Source organism: Ceratotherium simum, chromosome 5 (assembly GCF_057802395.1).
Source record: "Ceratotherium simum simum isolate JZ-2026a chromosome 5, ASM5780239v1, whole genome shotgun sequence".
NCBI classification, from domain to species: Eukaryota; Metazoa; Chordata; class Mammalia; order Perissodactyla; family Rhinocerotidae; genus Ceratotherium; species Ceratotherium simum.
This window is the reverse complement of record NC_141904.1, coordinates 11,664,789-11,687,141: the sequence shown is the minus strand read 5'-3', so window position 1 is coordinate 11,687,141 and position 22,353 is coordinate 11,664,789. Positions and strand designations below refer to the sequence as shown.

The 22,353-nt window shown below is 38.8% G+C and overlaps 1 protein-coding gene across 4 annotated transcripts in view; it reads right to left on the bottom strand.

The window, feature by feature from the left end:
- Positions 1–2,862: 2,862 nt before the first annotated feature.
- The window catches only part of GK5 (glycerol kinase 5), a 67,139-nt gene continuing 47,648 nt past the window's right edge, over positions 2,863–22,353 (bottom strand). For all 4 annotated transcript variants that reach the window (XM_087430447.1, XM_087430448.1, XM_087430450.1 and 1 more), the window contains 5 exons: positions 20,431–20,525; positions 14,150–14,253; positions 13,102–13,161; positions 12,094–12,227; positions 2,863–8,988 (listed from right to left, as the gene is read on the bottom strand). In XM_087430447.1, the coding sequence (XP_087286573.1) occupies positions 8,840–8,988; positions 12,094–12,227; positions 13,102–13,161; positions 14,150–14,253; positions 20,431–20,525 (542 nt within the window). In that variant the 3' untranslated portion in view covers positions 2,863–8,839. The remainder of the gene's footprint in view (positions 8,989–12,093; positions 12,228–13,101; positions 13,162–14,149; positions 14,254–20,430; positions 20,526–22,353) is intronic.

Genomic DNA, 22,353 nt, shown 5'->3' with positions numbered 1-22,353 from the left:
ACTGATTCCGCGAACTGTTATTAAGCACTTATTGTATGCCAAGAACAGCACAAGGCATTGGAAATACAAACATAAACATCCAAAGAGCGCCGTTCATGGGTATCCCTTGCGCTTGGAGCAATCCCCCTGTTCACTCACACCTTACCTACATGTGCCTTCTCATCCAAGCTTAAACTTTCTCCAGAGAAGCTTCCTCTGACTCCTCATCTCCAGCTCTTTTCCCATAAAATTTTGTTTGTTTTTCTAACGTTCATCAAACTTGTGATTACTCACTTGGTATCTGTATCCCGTTAGACTATAAGCTGCCTGAGATTCGGGCCAGTCATCCTACTCACTACCACATCCTCAGTGCTTAAGAGAAGCTCAGTAAGTTTTTATTGAATGGAGGGGAGTGCCACAGCCCAGCACAGCTGGAAAGAGGAGAGAAGCATAAATAAGTGAAGTCTCTACGTATAAATATGCGGGTCAACAAAGCAAGGGATCTGAAAGAGAGAGATCTGTCAGAGTTCAACCTGAGGAATTTCCATGTGCTGCCCCTCTCCTGGAGCTGGATGTTCTTTCTGTAGGTGGACCTATAGGACTCCTGGACCAGCGCCTCTCAAACTGTAATGTGCACAGGAATCCCTGGGAGATCTTGTTAAAATTCAGACTTGGAATGGGTAGGTCTGAGGTGGGGTGTCGAGTCTGCGTTTCCAAGAAGCTCCCAACTGGTGCTGGTGCTACTTCACCAAACACCACACTTTGAGTAACAAGGTCCTTAGTGAAACCTTTTTATCATACAAAAAGATCTGTAATTGTCTGGACAATTGCTGATATGACTTTTTTTTTTTTTTAAAGCATCCTGTTTTCACAGCTAATCCATCCAGTGACTGATAAAAGAAAAAACACTTAAGAGAAAAATGTGTTAAATCAAAATCTTGTCTTCCAGAGACAGTCCTATCATGTGGAGTTTAATCACATTAATAGGTAGGGCCAAGTAGAATCAAAACATTGGAATTTCCTCAGCAAGGGACACAACCTTCTCCTCTGTTCATTTCTGAAATGACTTGATTAGGGCAGTAGAAGGATTTCACAGCCATGCTTAATAAAAGTAACCTCTTCTTAATATCACACCCAGGAGCCGGCCTGGTGACTCAGTGATTAAGTTCACACACTCTGCTCCGGCAGCCCAGAGTTCGTAGGTTCAGATCCTGGGTGCAGACCTACGCACTGCTCATCAAGCCATGCTGTGGCGGCATCCCATATACAAAATAGAAGATGGGCACAGATGTCAGCTCAGGGCTAACCTTCCTCAGCAGAAAGAGGAAGATTGGCAAGGGATGTTAGCTCAGGGCCGATCTTCCTCACCAAAAAAAAAAAACCAAACAAACCTAAAGTCCTTTTTATGATAAAATATTTTATTCATCCTAAAAATAGAAAGTAAATGTGAGGTAAAAGGAATAAACACCTTATGTGAGGTATAAAGAATAAAACCAGGAGGACAAACAGGTCTGCAGGGAGGAAAGGTTGAGTTTCTTTCTAGACACCTAGAGTCTGATGTGCCTGTGGGAGGGACCTCTGGGAGCTGTCCCATGGGCAAGCAGCCGGTGCTCAGGAAAGAGGTCCAAGCACATAGGGGAGTCGGCACCAGTTCCTGCTATGGGCTTGGAAGACAAGATCCATTATTTCATCTGTCTCACAACTTTGGCAGGGCTGGATAATCCCATTGTACAGCTGAAGCTGTTATCAATCCCAGGACCGGACTGGATCCAGGCCTCCTGATCCTAGCCCTGTTCATCTGGCAAGAAGACCAAATCAGGCATCAGGGCTATCTGGGATATATGGGTGGGTGGGCAGACAGGAGAGGAGCTTAGACCAGGCAGCTTCAAAACCAAGTAAAACAAGTTAGCTATTCTTCTGGTTCTGTCATTCAGGGGATGAGGTCTGGAAGACAGGAGGGAAGCACTGGGTTCTGGGACGAGGGAGGAACCGCCAACCACTTCTGTTCACCTCTGTCCACTGCTCTTTCCTTGCCCAGACCTATGGAGAGATGGACCCCACCACAGCAGCCTTGGAGAAAGAGCATGAGGCGGTAAGCAGGGCTGGGGGTCCTGACTGCGGGCACTCCCTGTCGCCTGCCTTCCTTGCCCCAGCTGAGCCCTCCACTGCCCTCCACTCCCACCTTGCCCACAGGTCATCAAGGTGACGTATGTGGACAAGATCCACATCGGAAATACGAAATCAATGCCTCCTACTTCTTGCTGTTCCCTGAAGACTATGGGAAACGGTCCCAGCTCCAGCTCTGTGAGCAATGCCTCAAGTACATGAAATATGAGAAGAACTACTGTTTCCACTTGGTGAGGCTGGGCTGGTGGGCCTGGTGAGAGAGGTGGGTGTTGAGGCTGAGGCCGCCTGAGGCAGCAGCACGAGGGAAGAGAGACAGGTCCAGAAGAGTGGAGCACAGGAAAAGCTGCCCATGGGTGGAGAGACCTGCATTCCAGGCCTGGCTTTGTCTTTGCAGGAGTGACATGGGCCATCTTGCTGTCCCTCCCTAGGCCTGAGTTTCCTCTTCTGTGGAATGGAAACAGCAATGCCTGCCCTCACCCTCGCTGTAGTGATGCTGGAGTGCCCCCTTCCTTGTCCTTCTCATTAGACTATTACATACTTTGAACTAAACATCAAAACCAAACCTCATCCTTTCTTCTAATAACTCAATGTTTATCATCTTCAAATTTCCTACTACGGAATGATACCATGGGCTCAGAGACGGTAAGAGGCTCCACTACCGTCAGAGACTGGAATCTAGACTGTCTGACTGAATCCTCCAGCATACGGATATCGCTATATATGTGTGCGAACCCAAAGCAATGAACAGAGAAACACTAAATAAAAATGGCTTTAATAGACAATATGCATAGATCAATCATTCACTGTTTCATTGTAGTTTTCCAAGTAATTTTAGATAATTTTCAGAAGAGATTTTTAACAGCTGCTAGGTTAATTCCATCATATTAGTATTTGAAATTATCTTTTCTCCAGTTATTTAAAATCTTTCTAAATATTTAAACATACAGTATATTTTCACAACGAATTACATCATCTTTTTCTCACCACAAAGAGTTAACCCTCTTCTCTAGTAATTTCCCTTGTGCAAGAATGTAGAATATAGAATAATAAACCTAAACAGGATCTAAAGAGGCAGGGTTACAGAAAATCTTTCTTCTTTAACCATATTAAGCCCAAGTTTACCTTGAGCCACAACTATAGTTAACATATGCTTATTTCTCTGTGACCTTCTTAATGTGCAGAAACCCAAACAGGAAATAGTATTAAATAAGAATTTCCAGGTAAAATTTAAAAACAAATCCAAAAATTAAAGTAGACAAAAGGTAAGGGAAAAATTCACATACACATGAAAAATATTTCTATTGCAATGCATCCGAGATTTTACCTACAGATCTTAACAATGGTTTATGAGGTTCTCAATGACTATTTAATAAAACTATGAAATTCATAAAGAACATCACAGAACTAAGATTATGAATTTATTGATGCATATGAATTGGAATTTATATTAACTGTTTTGCACAAATAGGAAAATTTCCAATTAATTTTCCACTAAATCATTCTGAAACATTTAAACAAATCAGCTTATTTTAAATTAAAAAGATTATAAACATTATGATAGCTATGTACAAAATATATATTTGTACACTCTACTTAACATTCTAAGTAAAGGTATCTTTGAAACTTTTTGGCTATTATACAGTATTAGTACCACCCCATATAATGAGTACAGAAGGAATATGAGAACCTTTCTGCTCAGTACATTATAAAATCATGTTCAAATGTAATATACATTTTGCCTACAAGGATTTGAAAATGTTACTTAATGACTTCTCAAGTCATTGGACTAATTTTTAAAAAGTTTAAAAAAAGATATTTAAAGATATGGCTCATTTAGAAAACAACCCAATTAGCAAATGGGCAAAAGATATGAACAGATATTTCACTGAAGAGGATAAACAGATGGCAAAAAACACATGAAAAGATTTTGACATCATTGTTAATTAGGGAAATACAAATTAAAACCACAATGAGAAAAACACACACCTATCACAGTGGCTAAATAAAAAATTGTGACATCAAATGCTGGTGAGGATGTGGAGAGACTGGATCAGCCACACATGCTGGTGGGAATGTAAAATGGTGCAACTATTCTGGAAAACAGTTTGGTAGTTTCTTGTGAAAATATGGCTCATTTAAACTGGAAACCTTGTATCATATATTTTCTAAATAACATAGATATGTGTACAGACATAGCCATTTTATTTTAATAAACCAAATATATAGTAAAGGGAGGGAAAGAAAGTGGAAATAGAATAATAGAGAATTTCCAAAATATCTGATTCTGCAGGTTCCTGCCTCTATCGTCCCCACTCCCAAGATCATTCCTGCACTCCTCTAGGAATGGGCCCATAGGAATACAGTGAAAATATAGCCAGTGACTCAGAATAGATGCTGGTGCCAAAATATTTATCACTTTGAAGCTCCAAAACTTAAAAAGCCCATGTGATTCTGGATCCCCTCTTTGACTTCTTTGGGGTTATCCATTTCGACTGGTTTGAACCAGACGACCTGGCTTCAGGTGTGCAAGACGATTCTAGGACCAGATAGGTCCAGGGTGTGTTTGGGGATTTTCATTCTAATTGAGAAACATGATCTAAATTTCCCAAAGGTATTCAAAATCCTTTGGGGTAGATTCAAGCTTTCTAGGATCTCTCTGGAATGACTCTAGAATCACTTAAAATTGAAGAACCCCAGGGTCCAGCTATGTCTTTCCTCAAAGAATTATAAACTTCTTGCCAAACTCCTGGACTGGATTATTTTAAATTAAAGACTGGTCCCCAGGATAAGTCCCTTGCAGAAGGGGCTATTTCTGAAACTCCTTCCCTCTGACACCAGAGCGTTTGTTGTTCTTAAGATTCAATCTGTTAGTCATCTGCAGTCAAATACATACAACCTGGGAACAGAAAGGCTTCAATTATACCTTAGAAAGTTAATATGACTATGTGTATTTATGGATGTGTATCTCTAAACAAAGACATTTGCGGATATATAAACATATGAAGAATTTTTAAATCAACAGTATGAAGATTCTAGCTTTTTTTTTTTAAGATTTTATTTATTTTATTTTTCCCCCCAAAGCCCCAGTGGATAGTTGTATGTCGTAGCTGCACATCCTTCTAGTTGCTGTATGCGGGACTCGGCCTCAGGATGAACGGAGAAGTGGTGCCTCGATGCGCACCCGGGATCCGAACCCGGGCCACCAGCATCGCAGCGCGCGCACTTAACCACCAAGCCACAGGGCCGGCCCTGAAGATTCTAGCTTTCATAACAAAGTAGTCCTTCTTAATTCAACAAAACATATTTTACTTGCAACGCATACGAGCTGCTCCCTATCAACAAATGTATGCAACATCAAGGATAAAACGTATATGCAAAAAAAGTTGCACTTAGAAACGTAAAGTTAAAATTCCCACAGATGTGAAGGCACAGAGTTGAGTTCTGTGGAAGTAGATATGGTTTCTGCTTTCAGGGAACTTCTAGTCTGGTGGACGCTTGCACAGAGGCAGATGAAAGAGAGAGTGATCTCCTCTGTTCAGAGATGAAAAACAAGCAAAAAAGCAGATCAAATCAAAGATGATCTGCAGAATGCCTTAATCCTATACTGAAGTCATGAACCCACTCATTGCGACCACAGAGGATGCAGGGGTGGGGATGGGGATGGGTGGATACTAACAGCAGAAGATAATTACAACATGAGATTTTTTTTTTGTGAGGAAGATTAGCCCTGAGCTAACATCTGTTGCCAATCCTCCTCTTTTTGTTGAGGAAGACTGGCCCTGGGCTAACATCCGTGCCCATCTTCCTCCACTTTATACGTGGGATGCCGCCACAGCACGGCTTGGTAAGCAGTGCATAGGTCCATGCCCAGGATCCGGGCCTGCGAACCCTGGGCCGCCAAAGTTGAGCGTGTGAACTTCTACCCTACCGGGCCGGCACCTACATGAGATTTTTTTCAACCTCATTAACCAGCAAAGTAGAAACCCTATTTATTTTAAGATACTACCACCTCTTTTTGCTAACAATCACTTGCTAAGGTAAAAACAAGGCAGAGAGTAAAGGAGTATGATAGACGCTCCACAGTCACTGAGTACTCAGTCTTCGTCTAACAGTCTGTATCAGCGCTTCTCCACTGGGGGCGGATCTTGCCTCCAAGGGGACATTTGGCAACGTTTGGAGACATCTTTGACCATCACAACTAGGGGGATCCTACCGGTAGCTAGTGGGTCAGCGGTAGAGGTCAGCAACGCTGCTAAATATCCTCTAATGCACAGCACAGCACCCTAAAACAGAGAATTATCTGTCCCAAAATGTCAACAGTGCTCAGGGTGAGAAACCATGTCATGGCTGGATATAAAAAATTTAAAAATCAGTAAGTCTACAGTATAAAAGCAATTAGTACCACTTTAAGAAGGATTGTACAGGAACATTCTCCTCCTTGATAAGATAGCTACAAGACCTCCTAAAAATATCTGATAGATCCATAATGGTAAAATACATTAGCACAGAAATTGTTTTAAACTTCAAATATTAGCATACAATTGAAAAATGAATTTGAAAGATGGAAAGGATAATTTTTTTTGCTCAATTGATTTTTGATTATCAACTATTTCTACAACCACAAAAGCAAAAGTGGCCACGTTTCTGATTTAGGTCAAATCTGACAAAAGATTTACTAAACTGTGTCACTAAAAACAGCCAGAAATACGAAAAATAAAGATTAACAAAAGAAAAAAATTAGCCACTGATTTTTGAGGAGATGCTCAATTCCATGAGAGATATGCTAAGTTATTTTCCCACAGTATCTAAAAGATATTTATCATTTACTTTGCGGTTTTATGACGAGAAAGAAGAACATAGAGGAGATGAACTAACAAACTTTTAGGTATTAATAATACTATAATTCAGTATATCAATAAAAAAAGACAGAATTATTTCCTATGAAATCATACCTGCTGAGAAGCAGGGTCTATAAGAAATAGTAAAACAACACAGCAGCTTTCATATGATTTTGATAAAAAAGCCTTTAATTGGCCACTAAGCTTTGTAAAAAGGATGTAAAAAACAGGAAAAATGAAAAGAAGAATAAGATATTATCTACACAATGGGATCTGACTTACTAGAGTAAACAAAACACCTCCACTTAAAAATATTCCCAAATCTTAATTAATGGAGTTAATGATACTATATATTTACTATAATGACTCCATCAAAAAATCTTAATAATTTAAGAGGACACTTAAAGTTCACTGAAGTGGAATTTGCAGAAATGCAATTTGACCCCCAGTTCTCATCTCTAACTGTCTCTGAAATGGACATATACGACAGCAACAATAACAGTCTCTGTAATAGTCACTTCAATTACGTTATTATTTAACAGCTAGCTCTATAACAGTAGGATGTTATGTGATAAAGCCTGACCAAGAGGGAAATAAATTCATTATTGCTGCAAATCAAAAGGAACCTAGCCCAAATGAAGGGCGGGGCACATAACAGGAGAGCAGGTTGGAAGGTGGTCACCTGCATTAGGACAATTTTACACCTGGCCCGAAGCTACTCACAACTCGTACTCCTCTTCATATTTCTATCAAGAAAGCCTGAGAACGCAGAACTGTGCCTGCTCCTCTCTGGGGATCTCTGGCTCAGTGGCCGTAGAGCAGTCACTAACATGAGTGAACTCCCATCACCTCTGTCAGCTACCCATCGCATGTATCTCAGAGAGGAAGAGACTGGACAAAAATAAAAAAGATACTTGAACAAGTAAAATACCCCAATGAAGGCAATTCTTACGTCACCAATAAATTAGGGCACTTTCTTCAAATTAAACTCTGTCAATTAGGCACTTACTAAAAACAAAGACATTTATGCAAGCATCTCACCAACTGAAAAGAAAAAGAACAGGAGAAGAAAGGCAAGAATTATACTTACTTCCTGCATTTTGTAAAAGATGGGATGTCATGCTTTAGCTAGAATTTTTTGAAAGAAACTCTATTTGAGAAGGAAAATGTAGTCTTTTCTTGTTCCTTATGAATTAATACCCTTTTTTAATTTCATTAACTAAAATTATTTTTTCAATGTTTTTCAATACATAAAGAATGCTCAGATTTTGGTTAAATAAGGAACAATTAAGGCAGTGTCTTTAAGCCCAAAAAAGTAAATAACTGACTATCAAATAAGCCTGAGAAGGACATAATACAACATTGAACAATTATGGCTTTAAATATAAAATATTAATGTTTCAAAATTCCACATTTCCTCAGTTATTCTTTCTTTTTAGCTGTATGGACTTTGAGTAGCCCACTTAATTTTAAAGAATTAAAGGAATACTTTTCACATAATTTTGAACAAAATGTGAATGGTGCTTGACCTAGAACTATTAACTCAAAGATAGTAAACCATTATGTTCACATCTACCACTGACTCAGTATAAAAAGGAGGAGGACCCATAACCATCAAAACGTGGTTGGAAACGGTTAATGTTCTTTGGAATTTGCTACAAAACAAAAGATACAAAGTTCTGAGGTATTGTTGCCTTACAATCTTACCAAGGTTTGGATTTTTAAAAATGAGGGTTTTTTGGTTTTGTGTCAAAAAAGCAATGCTTTTTCTCTCTGAGTGTAAAACTCTCTTTAAATCTTCTCTCAGTCCTCATCGTATGGGTTATCCCTGAGCTTTGTCCCATCTGCGTGTCACAGCAACCGGCCACTTCCAGTTTCAGCCCTTCCGCATAGTGCTACGTCTTGTGATACCAATTCATGGAGCGTTTCACTGCCTTGACCCAGTTTTCCATACTCATTTCATATTCTTGCCATTTCTTCTGTGGCTTGAAAACCATTTCACTCTGCCTCAGTTTCTTTAGTTCTTCCTTGTCAGTCCAAAACCCTACAGATGAAAAAATTATTCTCAAATTTTAAGGCAAATAATGAGTCCATAAAGTTTATCTATAAAACTAAGTGAATTGGTGCAAAGGGAAACAGCTATTATTTTAAAACACAATCCAAAATATTTTGTTGCTTTTTAATTTTGTTAGATTGACTATCCCTGAGAATAAATACACCAGGATTTTAAAATCTTTTGGTCTCTAACGATCAGCTTTATTTGTGTGTGGCAGGGCATGAATCATTTCTAGAGCAACCACACCCTGTCATCATTTCATTTCATGACTTGCTACTAAGAAAAAAAAAAAGTGAGAAATAGTATATTTCATTTTTTTACAACTAAAAAAACCAAAGATAAATTAAGATTTTTGTCATATATCTTGAGGAAAGAGGCAACTCCCTGGGATATGCATAAAATTCAAAGTTGAGAATTAATATAATAGTTTCTTTTTCAAATTACTGCATTTCAAACAAGTTATTTAAATTCTTGTTCAAGATAATATTGTAGTTCTGGCATATATTGTTCTTTACAAAGAGGATCATGTGACTTAAAATAAAAAGCAGCAAGAAAACACACTCATAAGTGTGATCATAAGTAGTCTGAAATGGTAGAGGTGTCTTGTTAATACACGTGATACATCTCACCCACTCTGAAGTACTAACGTAGTTGATAAGTCTTTGTGACATACATTTTCTCTTACCAATAAAGGTGACACATAAAATTCTTCCTTCTAAAATTTTCTGTCAGGTCACATTCTTTCTATTTACAAAGTCAGCATTTTAGACTATCTATATTTAAATATATTAATTAATTTATAGAAGTTTTAAAAAGACTAAAAATAGTTTTTATTAGTAGACTACAGTTAGATAAATCTAGTCATGAAAATAAATATGTTCTTAAAATCCTTATTTCCAGAATTTATTTACACTTTAAGACATACATGTATATTTTTAAAAGTCATTTTATTAAATATGTATCAAATAGACCCCAGTTTCTGGGTGAATTTCGAAAATACAGACAATGTGCACAGGCTTCAGGTCTCAAATTTCTGAGAGAGAAGCAATCCAACCAGATATCTTAGCTTTTCTGAGAAGGTGACACTGCTCCTTGTAGTTAGGGAAGCATCTTTGTATTGAAAGGTTTGAAATTAAATATAGGTATAATGAAGTAGATAAAACTCAAGCTACCATGTTATATGTAAGAATAATATGCCTGTGTTTGTTATTTAAAGTATTGTAAATGTCAAAAGAATCTCACATATTTAGTTTTATAAGGTGAAAAGTGTAGAAGAATTTGATTAACCTTATAAATAATATTAGAATGTTTATGAGAATGATTCACTGTAATTACAAGACTAATTTATTCACTTTGCAAGAGTTGTTTAAGCACTTGAGGTTTTCCTTGTTACAGTTAGAAATTTGCTCAGTTAGGCATGTGAAATTATCAAAAAGAAAATCAACTATATTACATTTATAAGAGTTGAAATATACAAAGGAATTTAACTAAATATGTAAATAGAAATGATTATTTAAAAGAAACTTATTTTCTTCAACTTGAATTAATCAAACACTAATCAATGAACAAATGGAAGCGAGTGTATTATTATTTTAAATTAACAGATTTTTAGTAGAATAAAGTTTAAATTGAACTTACCAAGATTTCACGCTTTTTGGATTTGTAACTTTAACATGCTAAATATTAGCCTAAAACTTTTAACTGTAAAATATCCTGTTTTGCACACTCTTCTACATATCACATTAAAATAATCCCAGTGTCCCAAAGCATCATCCTACTTCCTAGGGGGCCCCCTAATTGGCCTCTCTACTTCCATTCTTTAGCCCTGCCAACTAATCCTTTCACTAATTGCCAAAGTGATCTGTTCAAATGTAGATCTGTCCATGTCCCTCCCCTGCTTAAAATTCTTCAGTGGCTTTCCAATGCCTTCAAGATCAAGTCCAAAGTCCTCTTTATGAGGAGTCCGCCACCACTGGACCTCTACACACCTCTCCAGCCTCTTCTCTGGCACCCCCCGTATCAGCACTCCCCGCAATGGGCCAGTACCTTTGCACGAGCTGCCTTCTCTACTGGACCATTCACCTCTTATCCTCTCCTCACCCGGCTGTCTGGTAACTCATTCAAAACTGAGCTATATGTTGCCTCCTCTGGGAAGCCTATACCACTTGCTCAATACTATGGCTGTTCACTGCGTTTATCAGACCAAGTTTAATAACTGGTTGACCTGTCTGACTGCACCCACCAGAGACTCCCACAGCAGGGACTATGTCTTTTAAACTCTTTATTCCCAGCAGTGACTGTCATATAGCAGCGTACTCAACACAAGTTGTTTAATAAATAAAATGGAGTGGTTAATGCCAAAGACAAGCCTATCTACTCAGAAAGTTTACCCATCTCTGTCTCTATGTGTTTGTTTATTGTTGTTATTATCTACTACTTAATGAAGGAAATCATACGGTATTTGACCTTCTCCCTCTGACTTATTTCACTTCGCATTATACCCTCAATGTCCATCCAACAATAAACAAACACATAGAGACAGAGATTGGATTGGTGGTTACCAGAGGGGAAGGGGGGAGGGAGCAGGGTGAAAGGGATAATTCGGTACACGTGTGTGGTGATGGGTTGTAATTAGTATTTTGGTGGCGAACATGATGTAATCTATGCAGAAATAGAAGTATAATGATGTACACCTGAAATTTTTACAATGTGATAAACCAACGTTACTGCAATAAACAAAAAATGAGGAAAAAAAAAAAACTAAGCTCATTAACTTATAGCCATCAAACTCCAAAAAAAAAAAAAAAGAAAGAAAGTTTACCCAGAGACCCTTCCTTGCTAAAGACCAAAGCAGCTGAGAATGAACTGTCCTTGCCTCATACTTCTGACTGAAGGAGTGAAGTAAGGAGGTGCAAACGGACCCACCCACAGAGGTCACAGGAGCATTTTGTGAGCAATATGCAGACGTGTATGGAGCTCAAATGGACACTAAGGCTTTCCAGACCCTCTCTATAATTTTGTGATTTGGGAGGAGAAATGCTATCTGGAAGAAACAGTTTGCAAGAAAGCTCTTGTTATAAAATCCACACATACCAACAGCAAGGCCAGCTAGAGAAGCTGCACCAAGGCACGACATGTCAACATGGACGGGTCTGTCTATACTCTCGTTAATCAGGTCTGCTGTCATCTGCATGACAAAACTGTTCTTGCAGACTCCTCCATCTGCCCTGAGGGGAGGAAGAGATGTGAGATGAATTACTGCAACAAAAGCACAACGTCATTACAAAATCTTTCTAAATGGGCCACGTTTTGTTATTTGCTGGGAAAGATTCGCCCTGAGCTAACATCTGTTGCCAATCTTCCTCTTTTTTTTTTCCCCTCCCGAAAGCCCCAGTGCATACTTGTATATTCTAGTTGTAAGTCCTTCTAGTTCTTCTGTGTGAGCTGCCGCCACAGCATGGCTACTGACAGCCGAGTAGTGTGGTCCCGAGTAGTGTGGAACCGAACCCAGGCCACTAAAGTGGAGTGCGCTGAACTTTAACCACTAGGCCATCAGGGCTGGCTCCCACATATTTTTTCAGATCCTTGATTTTATTTTTTAAGTTTAATTCTTTAATTCCAAAATTATATCACTTAGTATTGACCTGAAGATAGAGGACATTACTAGGTAATCTTTAAACATTTTTCCTTATTCCTGCCATCAATTTTCCCACTTGCCCTGTTTGTCCTGGGACTAGTTGAAAACAGGCCAAGTGAACTAAGCCAACATAAAAACTCATTTAGACATTCCAGCAAACAAAATTTGATGCTTCCATGCCAAAAGGATATCCACACACCCAAAAAAGAGATTTTAAAGGTCTTTATAATACATATATGGGTGTTAAGATCCTCCCAAATTCTGTAGTGTGCTATATTCTCCATAAATCCAAAATTAGCTTTCCTTTCTTTTCCAAATTCCTATGATGAAGAATTTTGTTGCAAAGAAGCTAGGTATAAGTTCTTTTTTGAAATCCTGGATAATTATAATGATGAAAATACTAATAGTAGCTACTACTTACTTCTAATTTCTAATTAAATCTGTTAGAAACATAGTTTACATACCGGATTTTTGTTACGGGAATATGGATCTCTTTCTGCATCAACTCATATAACTGTTTGTTTCTAGTTAAAAAAACAAGATTATTTAGAGGAAATTCATATCATGATAATTCTCTATTTTTCTCCAATCTAGAAAAATAAAAAGTGTGGTTTTATTTACATGATTTATAAAATATACAAAAGAAAGTATTAAAGAAATATAAATTACACTAACTGGAAGTTGTTAACAGATGCTCAAATAAGCAATAGGCTCAGGGCTTGAGCTTTTTACCTTGATACAAAAGAGCATAATTTTTATTTTAGGACTAAATTTAACCTATTTCTATTCCTAGAAATAAAAATTTAAAGCAAGCATCCATTTAATAGAGAGATATTAAGATGATATACCATAAATAACATCTAATACAATTCATCAAATACAAAAGTAATCATTTCATAATCACAGAAAATTTTATTTTAAACATTACAAATTTTCCACATTTATGACAGCCACATTCTTAATTTAATTTTTTTTTGCGAGGAAGATTGGCCCTAAGCTAACATCTGTTGCCAATGTTCCTCTTTTTGCTGAGGAAGATTAGCCTTGAGCTAACACCTGTGCCCATCTGCCTCTTAATTTTAATAAGCTACACCTGCCCCATAACAAAAAGACCACAGGGAAATATATATAAAGAATAATTTTGATGATTCAATCTTTGAGTATAACAGAAGCATTAATAGTTAGAATTCTCCTTCCTGAATAAAAATACAAAAATATTTGAAAGTCCAAATTTTGAATCTTTTATACTTAAGAAATTGGATATTTTTAAAAACCATTCAGTTTTCACATATCAAATATAAGTGGTATTGGTACTATTAAGTACTAAAAAAATAAGAGATGCTAAGGAAATTAGCAATAAGAACAGATTATATCATACACAGTATGAATCAAAATAAAGGTAAAAACACTGAGCTAAAATTAAGAAATTTCTTAATTTAGTTTAGTAGAAATTAATATAAGGAAATGGCAATACTGTATGGGGAAGGGGGAGTTTAGGGCAGGTTTTGGTACCTGAAAGCTATTGACTCCAATATTGCTCGTACGAGATGGTATTTACTGGTGGAAGGCTTCAAACCCATAAAAGAGGCACATGCACAGGGGTCATTTAATGGAGCCTAAAGTGAGAGATAGTAAGAATATATTATTATTGTTCTAAATTATGTCTATAGAGTTGAAGACATATTATACAATAAAAACATAGCCATGTTAGGAAAAAAGTGCTTATTTAGAGTTAAGTAGTTTTAAAATAAATGACAGCCTAAAACATGTTAACATGTTAACTATTAGATGAAGTTTGTATTCAGATACTGGACTTAGCTGGACCTCCTCTGTGAGCTCATACCAAGAAAAGGGCACTGAGCAAAAAAATTTTTTTTTTTTTTTTTTTTTTTTCCGTGAGGGAGATAGCCCTGAGCTAACATCTGTGCTAATCCTCCTCCTTTTGCTGAGGAAGACCGGCTCTGAGCTAACATCTATTGCCAATCCTCCTCCTTTTTTTTCCCCCAAAGCCCCAGTAGATAGTTGTATGTCATAGTTGCACATCCTTCTAGTTGCTGTATGTGGGACGCGGCCCCGGCATGGCCGGAGAAGCGGTGGGTGGGTCCGCGCCTGGGATCCGAACCCGGGCCACCAGCAGCGGAGCGCGCACACTTAACCGCTAAGCCACTGGGCCGGCCATGAGCAAAAAATGTTATTAAATGCCTAGCTTTATAAATGAGGACAACGAAAAGCAATCCTAGTATTTCCCCTCTTCTCCAAATGTAAAGTTTTTACACTAAAATTGTTTACTATGTAGAGTGGCTTTTTGAGGATATAAGTTCGACTTAAGATAAAAAACGATAATGCAAAAAAATGTTTTTCCGTGTCATAACTTATACCCAATATGTTGTCAGACATTCAAACTAAACTCTTCTATTTCTTAGCTATTTAAAAGTCTTATTGCCTAAAATCAGCCTAACATCTGTCTTTAAAGGAGCCAAAATCTTGAGCTAGAATTATGTTTTCATTAGATGAAGTTTGTATTCATTTTTGCGGCCCCAGAAATGCAAGACAATTCTGGGACAAGAAGATGAAAAACAAAGCTCCCTGCCAGAGCTCGCAGCCTCACAAGGAAAGAGACAGTTCCAACACACCTACATAAGGTCATGACAGGGAGACATGCTAGTGCTGTGGGGAAATGATGGTCCCCAGACCTAGGCACCTTCTAGCCTCAGGGCCTGGATGCCTCATCTCTTTACCTGGAAGCTTTCTACCACCCCTTCCCCTAGTTGATCCTGCTCCCCCTCCAAATCTTGGCTCAGGTGCCTCTGGGAAAACTTCTGACCCCAGAGACTGGACAGATCCCCCATTATATGTTTTTATGGAACCCTATAACTTCTCATCACATCATGTACCTCAGTTTAGAATCAAATATATTTGTGTGATTGCTTGTTGACACTCCATCTTCCCTGCTACACTATAAGTGCCGCAGGTGGAAACTCATGCAACATGCTCACTGTGTGTCTCCAGGGCCTAGCATTGTATCTGGTCCCCAGAGGGGATCAATATCCGTTTGTTGAATCAACGAACAAACAATACTTCTCCTGATTACTTAACTGAAGAAATTCTACATTACATCTTATCTTCACTGTAGCTCTGATTTTCCTCCTACTATGATTTTTTTTTAATTTTATTTTTTTTGTTCCCCCAAAGCCCCAGTAGATAGTTGTATGTCATAGTTGCACATCCTTCTAGTTGCTGTATGTGGGACGCGGCCTCAGCATGGCCAGAGAAGCGGTGCATCGGTGTGCGCCCGGGATCCGAACTCGGGCCGCCAGCAGCGGAGCGCGCGCACTTAACTGCTAAGCCACGGGGCCGGCCCTACTATGATTTTATCTTGATAATTTTTCAAACTTATTAACATCTTTTGGTGATTCAGTCAGTAAAAGCTGATATATACAGTAAATCTGGTCTATATCAGATGACGTAATACTGTAAAACAAAGATAGGTCAGATTCAGCTAGTTCAGCAGTCCCTGGTACTATGCTATGTTTTTTCTGCATAAAAATTACTTCTTCTAATATACCACATAAAATCTTGGTATGCTTGGCGTGAAATTACTTTTGTGCAAAAAGCTATGCACACAATTTATTATTAATAATAGGCCAATTTGAGAGGTAATAAATTCCATAGAAACCTAGAAATTTCTTCATAGGTTACGACGTCCCTGCATTGGTTAATCCAAGCAAGTCTGTCTTGGGGATGATATGATAGGAAAAACACTGGGAAGGTCCTTTAAAGGGCCTGGGCACACCTCGCCAGGGCAGACAGCCTCCAGCACCACCTCTAATCTGTCACTGCCAATCCCATGAGCAAGCCTGCCAGCCCATCAAATCACTAGGAACAGTAGGACTCAGCAAAGTTGTGTTTGGAGCCCTGAGCAAAACTAGCAGACTCCTGCCCAAGGCACAGACTACCTGCCTCAGCAGGCCCTTGCCACCGCTGGGATCTCGGCCTAATCTGCTGGGGACCTGCAGGATGGTTAATGCCAGCATGCCTCTTGTCCTTGTCAACCCAGACCCTAAACACCAGTTCCCCTGGCATCTACTGTGCATTCCTGTTGTCATATTTTATGCCATACCATGAAACAGGACGGCAGAGTGGTTCAGAACCTGGACTCTGGAGTCAGAACACCTAGCTCCTAAAACCAGCTCTGCTCCTCACTAGCTGTGTGACACTGGGCAAGTGATTTAACAGCTCTAACTCTCAGTTTCCTCATCTTCCGAATGGGATGATAAGAGTATCTTCCACCTTGTTGAGTTAACTGACGATAAAATGAGATAATGCATGTAAAGAATTTAGGACCATGCCTGACACACAGTAAGAATTCACAGGTTGACTGCCACTACAATTGTTATTATTATTTCTTACCCAAACCCTCCCCACCACTACTGACTTTCTTCATAACACTTTCACTGTGCCTTCTGAACTCTTCCTTTTATTGTAAAAAAATTCCCCTAACCCTTAACCATTCTGAGAAGTTCCCTCCACTTATGTTGTACCTGCTGTAACAAACTGGCCCTGCGCTGGGCAAATGGCTTTAGTTGTAGCTATTTAGTGGAGGGGTCTCAGGCTTCCATGCCACAGGAACCAGAGGACTCTGCACTAACTTCCCATGACCACTCTAGGCCACTATGCACCTACTGGTAGAGACATTGCCCTTCCCCCATGTTTGCTTAGGGCTACATCAACATCGTGCTACGTCTCCCTTCACCTTTTCACCACTCAGACATCCTAGGAACTCACAGAACGAGAGACAGCATTCACAGTACTTGCTGGCCACATCCCCTTCTAAGGAAACCGCTTGAATCCACAGACCCTGTTGTCTGACGCAGCCATGTCTCATACCCTAGTCCCCCAGCTACCACCACACCTGTGGGGCGAACACAACCGACTCAAAGTCTCCAAAGCTTGAAAAGACACAGTTGTCCAATCAGATTCCCTCCCTTGGAAATATGGACTAGGAAACACTGAGAAAAAGACCATCGACAGAGGGAACTGAAGTCAAAAGGGTGCACGAGGTGGAAGAAGGTTGTGCGTATTTCCAAATTGTGAAGAAGCAGAAAGTATAAGGAAGATACTGACGATTAAGTAGAAGTTATGAGGAAGAAAGGACACAGAGCAAAGCTGGTAATGAGAAGGGAAAAGCAGACTCACAGAGAAGCAGAAACCGCAAAGAAGAACAGCAACAACTGCAGTTAGTTGTCGCCTCCTTCGCAATCCCAGTCCTCAGGAGGATGTGAACCACCAGCTCCCTCAGGGGCAGCTTAAGCAAGCCTGTTCCTTGCAAACCTAAGAACCCTCATTGCAGCATGACCCCTCATCCTCTAAAGACTGGCACTTGCTTACAGTCCCATCCATCCTACCACTGCCAGCATCACAGTAATTTTAACGTCAAGTAGACGACCACTGAGTCTTGCCTCCAAGATCTGTCATGGATACTTTACGTTAGCATCGCCCTCCCCAAACCACAGCCCTGTAGAGCAAAGCCACAATGGCTGTATCAATTGATGCCACCTCCAGTGTACGTCCCCCATGCTCCAGTCCACCCCTTCGGCCATTCCCTGAAGCGGGCATCCCAGACTTTCCCACTCAAGGTTCCTCCAATGCTCCTTTCTCAGCAGACTCCCTTGAGAAATTGAGGCTATTAGGAGCCTTTAATATCCTGCCCCCCATTATCTACAGCTGAAACGATATTCTAAAATTAAAGGCCGCGTCACAGATACTTGACCCTCCCTCCCTTCCTTCCTTCCATTCTCCCCTCCCTCATTTTCTCTAGTTGTCAACATAGGCAACTTACAGGTGATCTCCCTCCTCTTTTCCAAACAGCTTTGTATCAACACACTATTGTTGTATGAATTTACTTTCGGTTTCCAGTTAAGAGTTTCATTTTACACCGGGAAATATTTGGCCTACAATCCTCCCCGAGCCTGACCCCAACATATTGCCAGGTTACAATCATGGCAGGACAGGGACATTTTGTTATCAATAGGAAGTTAAAAACTACATCTGTGATAGTTTTCTCTAATCTTCAGGGCTTTAGCAATACTTTTTTTTTTTTTTATATTTTATATTACTTTTACAAGCATATGAATTGATGGAGAAGTTAAAGGCAGAGTTGCCAAGATACAGTCACTACTAAGTCCCTCAGCACATTTTTCAAAAAGGGAAGAATACATATTAGCCTAATTAAATCCTACTTTTGCTGATGACAACTATTCATCTAACATCCGCCTGAAACCTCGATCAGACAAATATGCCTCACCCCTTGTCCTATCATGGATGCTATTTAATTGCCTCACATCACCCTGAAGAGGATACAATGCAATCTACGTAGTTTATAAACTTTTAGTCCTTTAGGATAAGTATATACAAGGAAATTATTACAGAAATTAAAATAATGCTCCTTTAATAATCTAGCTTGGAAATATTATATTTTTAGAGATTTAAAACACTTGATCTAATTCTTTTTCACAAGCTTCTACATTACACAAATTTTCAAATTTTGGACTTTTTGAAACTGATTGCCTGAGTATGGGATGGACTAGAAGCAAGGAAAAATTTTTTTTTTTGGCAGGGGAAAATTTGCCCTAAGCTAACATCTGTTGCCAATCTTCCTCCCTTTTTCTTCCTTTTTCCGCCCCCAAAGCCCCAGTACGTAGTTGTGTATACTTGTAAGTTCTTCTAGTTCTTCTATGTGAGCCACCGCCACAGCATGGCTAGTGACAGATGAGTGGTGTGGTTCTGTGCCCAGTGTGGAACCACAGCCCATGAGGGCTGGCTCAAAAATTTTTATTTTTTGAACAGAAAAAATATTTAGAGGAGGATTAAAAGGACTAGTATAAGCTTTCCAAAAAAAAGAAATTTTGTTAATAATAATATACCTGAAAACAGTTTTTGAAAAGTCTTTGTTACAACACGTTAAAATTAGAGGCAGCATCACAGATCTTTCAATTAAACATAAAGTTAAATGTTACAAAATCAAGCCTTTTACTGGGTTCATTTTTTTATTAGGCAAAGTGACCAATATGCCACCACAACAGTTAACCAAAAGAAATTTTGATTTTTTAGAAGTTAATGGGGCCGGCTCCGTGGCTTAGCGGTTAGGGGCGTGCGCTCTGATGCTGGCGGCCCGGGTTCGGATCCCGGGCGCGCCCCAAGGCACCACTTCTCCGTCCAACGCGAGGCCGAGTCCCACGTACAGCAACTAGAAGGATGTGAACCTACGACATACAACTGTCTACTGGGGCTTTGGGGGGAAAAAAATGAATAAATAAAATCTTTAAAAAAAAAAAAAAAAAAAAAAGTTAATGGAACTTATAAATAAATAACTGCAAAACATACACACTCATATATGCGTACATGTGTGCCTTAACATTATTTTTCTAATTCTCAATGGTATGCTTCCTCTAAGTGAAGAATGCCAATTTACTGATAGATTTTTCCACCACTGAGAAATGGCTATTTTTGATCATGATAAAGTAATCCTAGGTCTTCTGTAAAAGTTCTATGATAAACCTGCCAACTTTTAGTTTCCACAGGGACGGAGTTCTGAGCAGAAGCCAGCTGAATTTGCTCTGCTCTCCGTGGAATGCACACTAGGTCAAAGCACGGCTCTCGGCCCTAGAATGTCCCTTCCCCTTAGATCTGTTCAATACCCAAATTTTCAGGTAAGTGAGTGGCAGATACACAATTGTGAGTGTGGGTATGAGGAGAGAAATGTCTGTAATTGCCATTAACTTTAAAAAAAATACCTGCAATCCACTAAAAGATGGAACAAAATAAACTCCTTCAGAATCTTCCAAACTTTTGGCCATTTTTTCAGTCTCAGCAGCATCTGTGAAAAGATCTGCAAAAACAAACACAAACAAACAAACAACAAAAAACCTCTAAAACAAAACGAAGGGGTTGGGGGGGACAAACAGAATTGTGTTACGTGACTAGCAGTTAGCTGCATCCACCTTTATTATGAAGATAATGTGAAAGGCCCCTCAGTTAAAAGGGTCAACACAAACGCCAGTCTGCTCTGCTGCCATCTGGGTTCTCATGCTGCACTGGTTCATGGAAACAGCAAGGGAGACACAAGGTCCTTAAGATAGGCTCTGTACGCAACAGGCTTCACTTTTTACTTTGAAGATATCTGAGCCATTTAAAAATCAATTCTCTATGGTTTTTGGCATTAAAAAAATTATTCTCCCGAGTATAACACCCATCCTAGTTTTCTGATGAAGAGATCGTCTACCTATAATAACCAAGAGTATCAACTGAGAAACCGCTCCATCTAACAAGATCAATAAGAGGCCAGTAACAAATAGATACATTAAAGTCAATCTTTAAAAAACAAGCAAATCAAGACCTGATTCATCTAATATACTTTTTTACTGAAGTATATAATATATATACAGAAAACTGCACAAATCCTAAGTGTAGAGAGGGATGAATGTTCACATGTGAATACGCCCAGGTAGCCAACATCCAGGTCAAGACATAAGCTTCTTCTATTGAACATCATGCTTGTGAGATTTATTCATGTGGTTACAAGCAGCTGTACTTCATTCATTCTCACCTCTGTATAGTATCCCATTGTGTGAATATACACAATTTATCAAACTGGTCTACAGCTGATATGCATTTGGGTAGTTTCCAGTTTTTGGCTCATATAAATAGACCACTTGGAACACTCCTGCACATTCTTTTTAGCAAACGTATGTGTACATTTCTGTTTGTCATATATCAGGAGACAGAATTGCTAGTCCTAGGGTCTTCACATTTAGGACTAACTTTAGAAGATACTGCCAAATCATTTTCTAACATGGTTATACCAATTTAAGGCTCCTGCCAGCAGTATCAGAGTTCTAGTTACCCCATATTCTTGCCAATAATTGATACTATGTTTTTCATTTTAGCTTTTTTGATGGTATCACACTATGGTTTGATTTTATATTTCTCTGCTGACTAACGAAGTTGAAACCCTTTTTAATGGCCATTTGGATATCCTTGAATGAAGCAACTCCTGAATGAACATGGAGGACAGACAGCATAGATCAGATGACAAAGCTCAGGAATCAGTCATAATAAATATTGCTGGCTTTATACAGCCTTAATTAAGTTGGTTTTATTTTATTATATGTTTCATTATTCTTATACTGAATAATTGATTAAAGAAGTTGTTTAAGGAGCACCTATGTTAAAACTCAAGTTAATGAGGATCACTCAATAATAATTACAAATTCTACTCAAAATGACAGTTATCAGATCCAAAAGTCACATTCATTTGGTCAAAATGTCCAGATAACACATCAAAATATCTCTCTTCAAAAACTAATAATAAAAAGAAAAATATTGGTTTTGAAATCAATACTTTAAAAAAAAATCACGTCCAAATGTCTGAATTTTAAAATCAAGATTTGGAAAACGTACTAGATGGCTGGTTTGAGGAAAGTTTTTGGAAACAGACAAAGAAATGGAAAAAAAAAAAAGAAATCTAGTTTATTCACATTCTTCACTGGGTATTCTATCCCTGCTTGAAGAATTTCTCTAAATAATCTTCCACTTAAACTGTTTCCAAATGAGCTTATTGATGAAAAATCCTTTGGAGTAAGCAGACTTCACTCTGTGTCTCCCACTGAACGCAACTAAGAATCCAAGATGGAATGCACGGAAAAGCTATGTGAGGA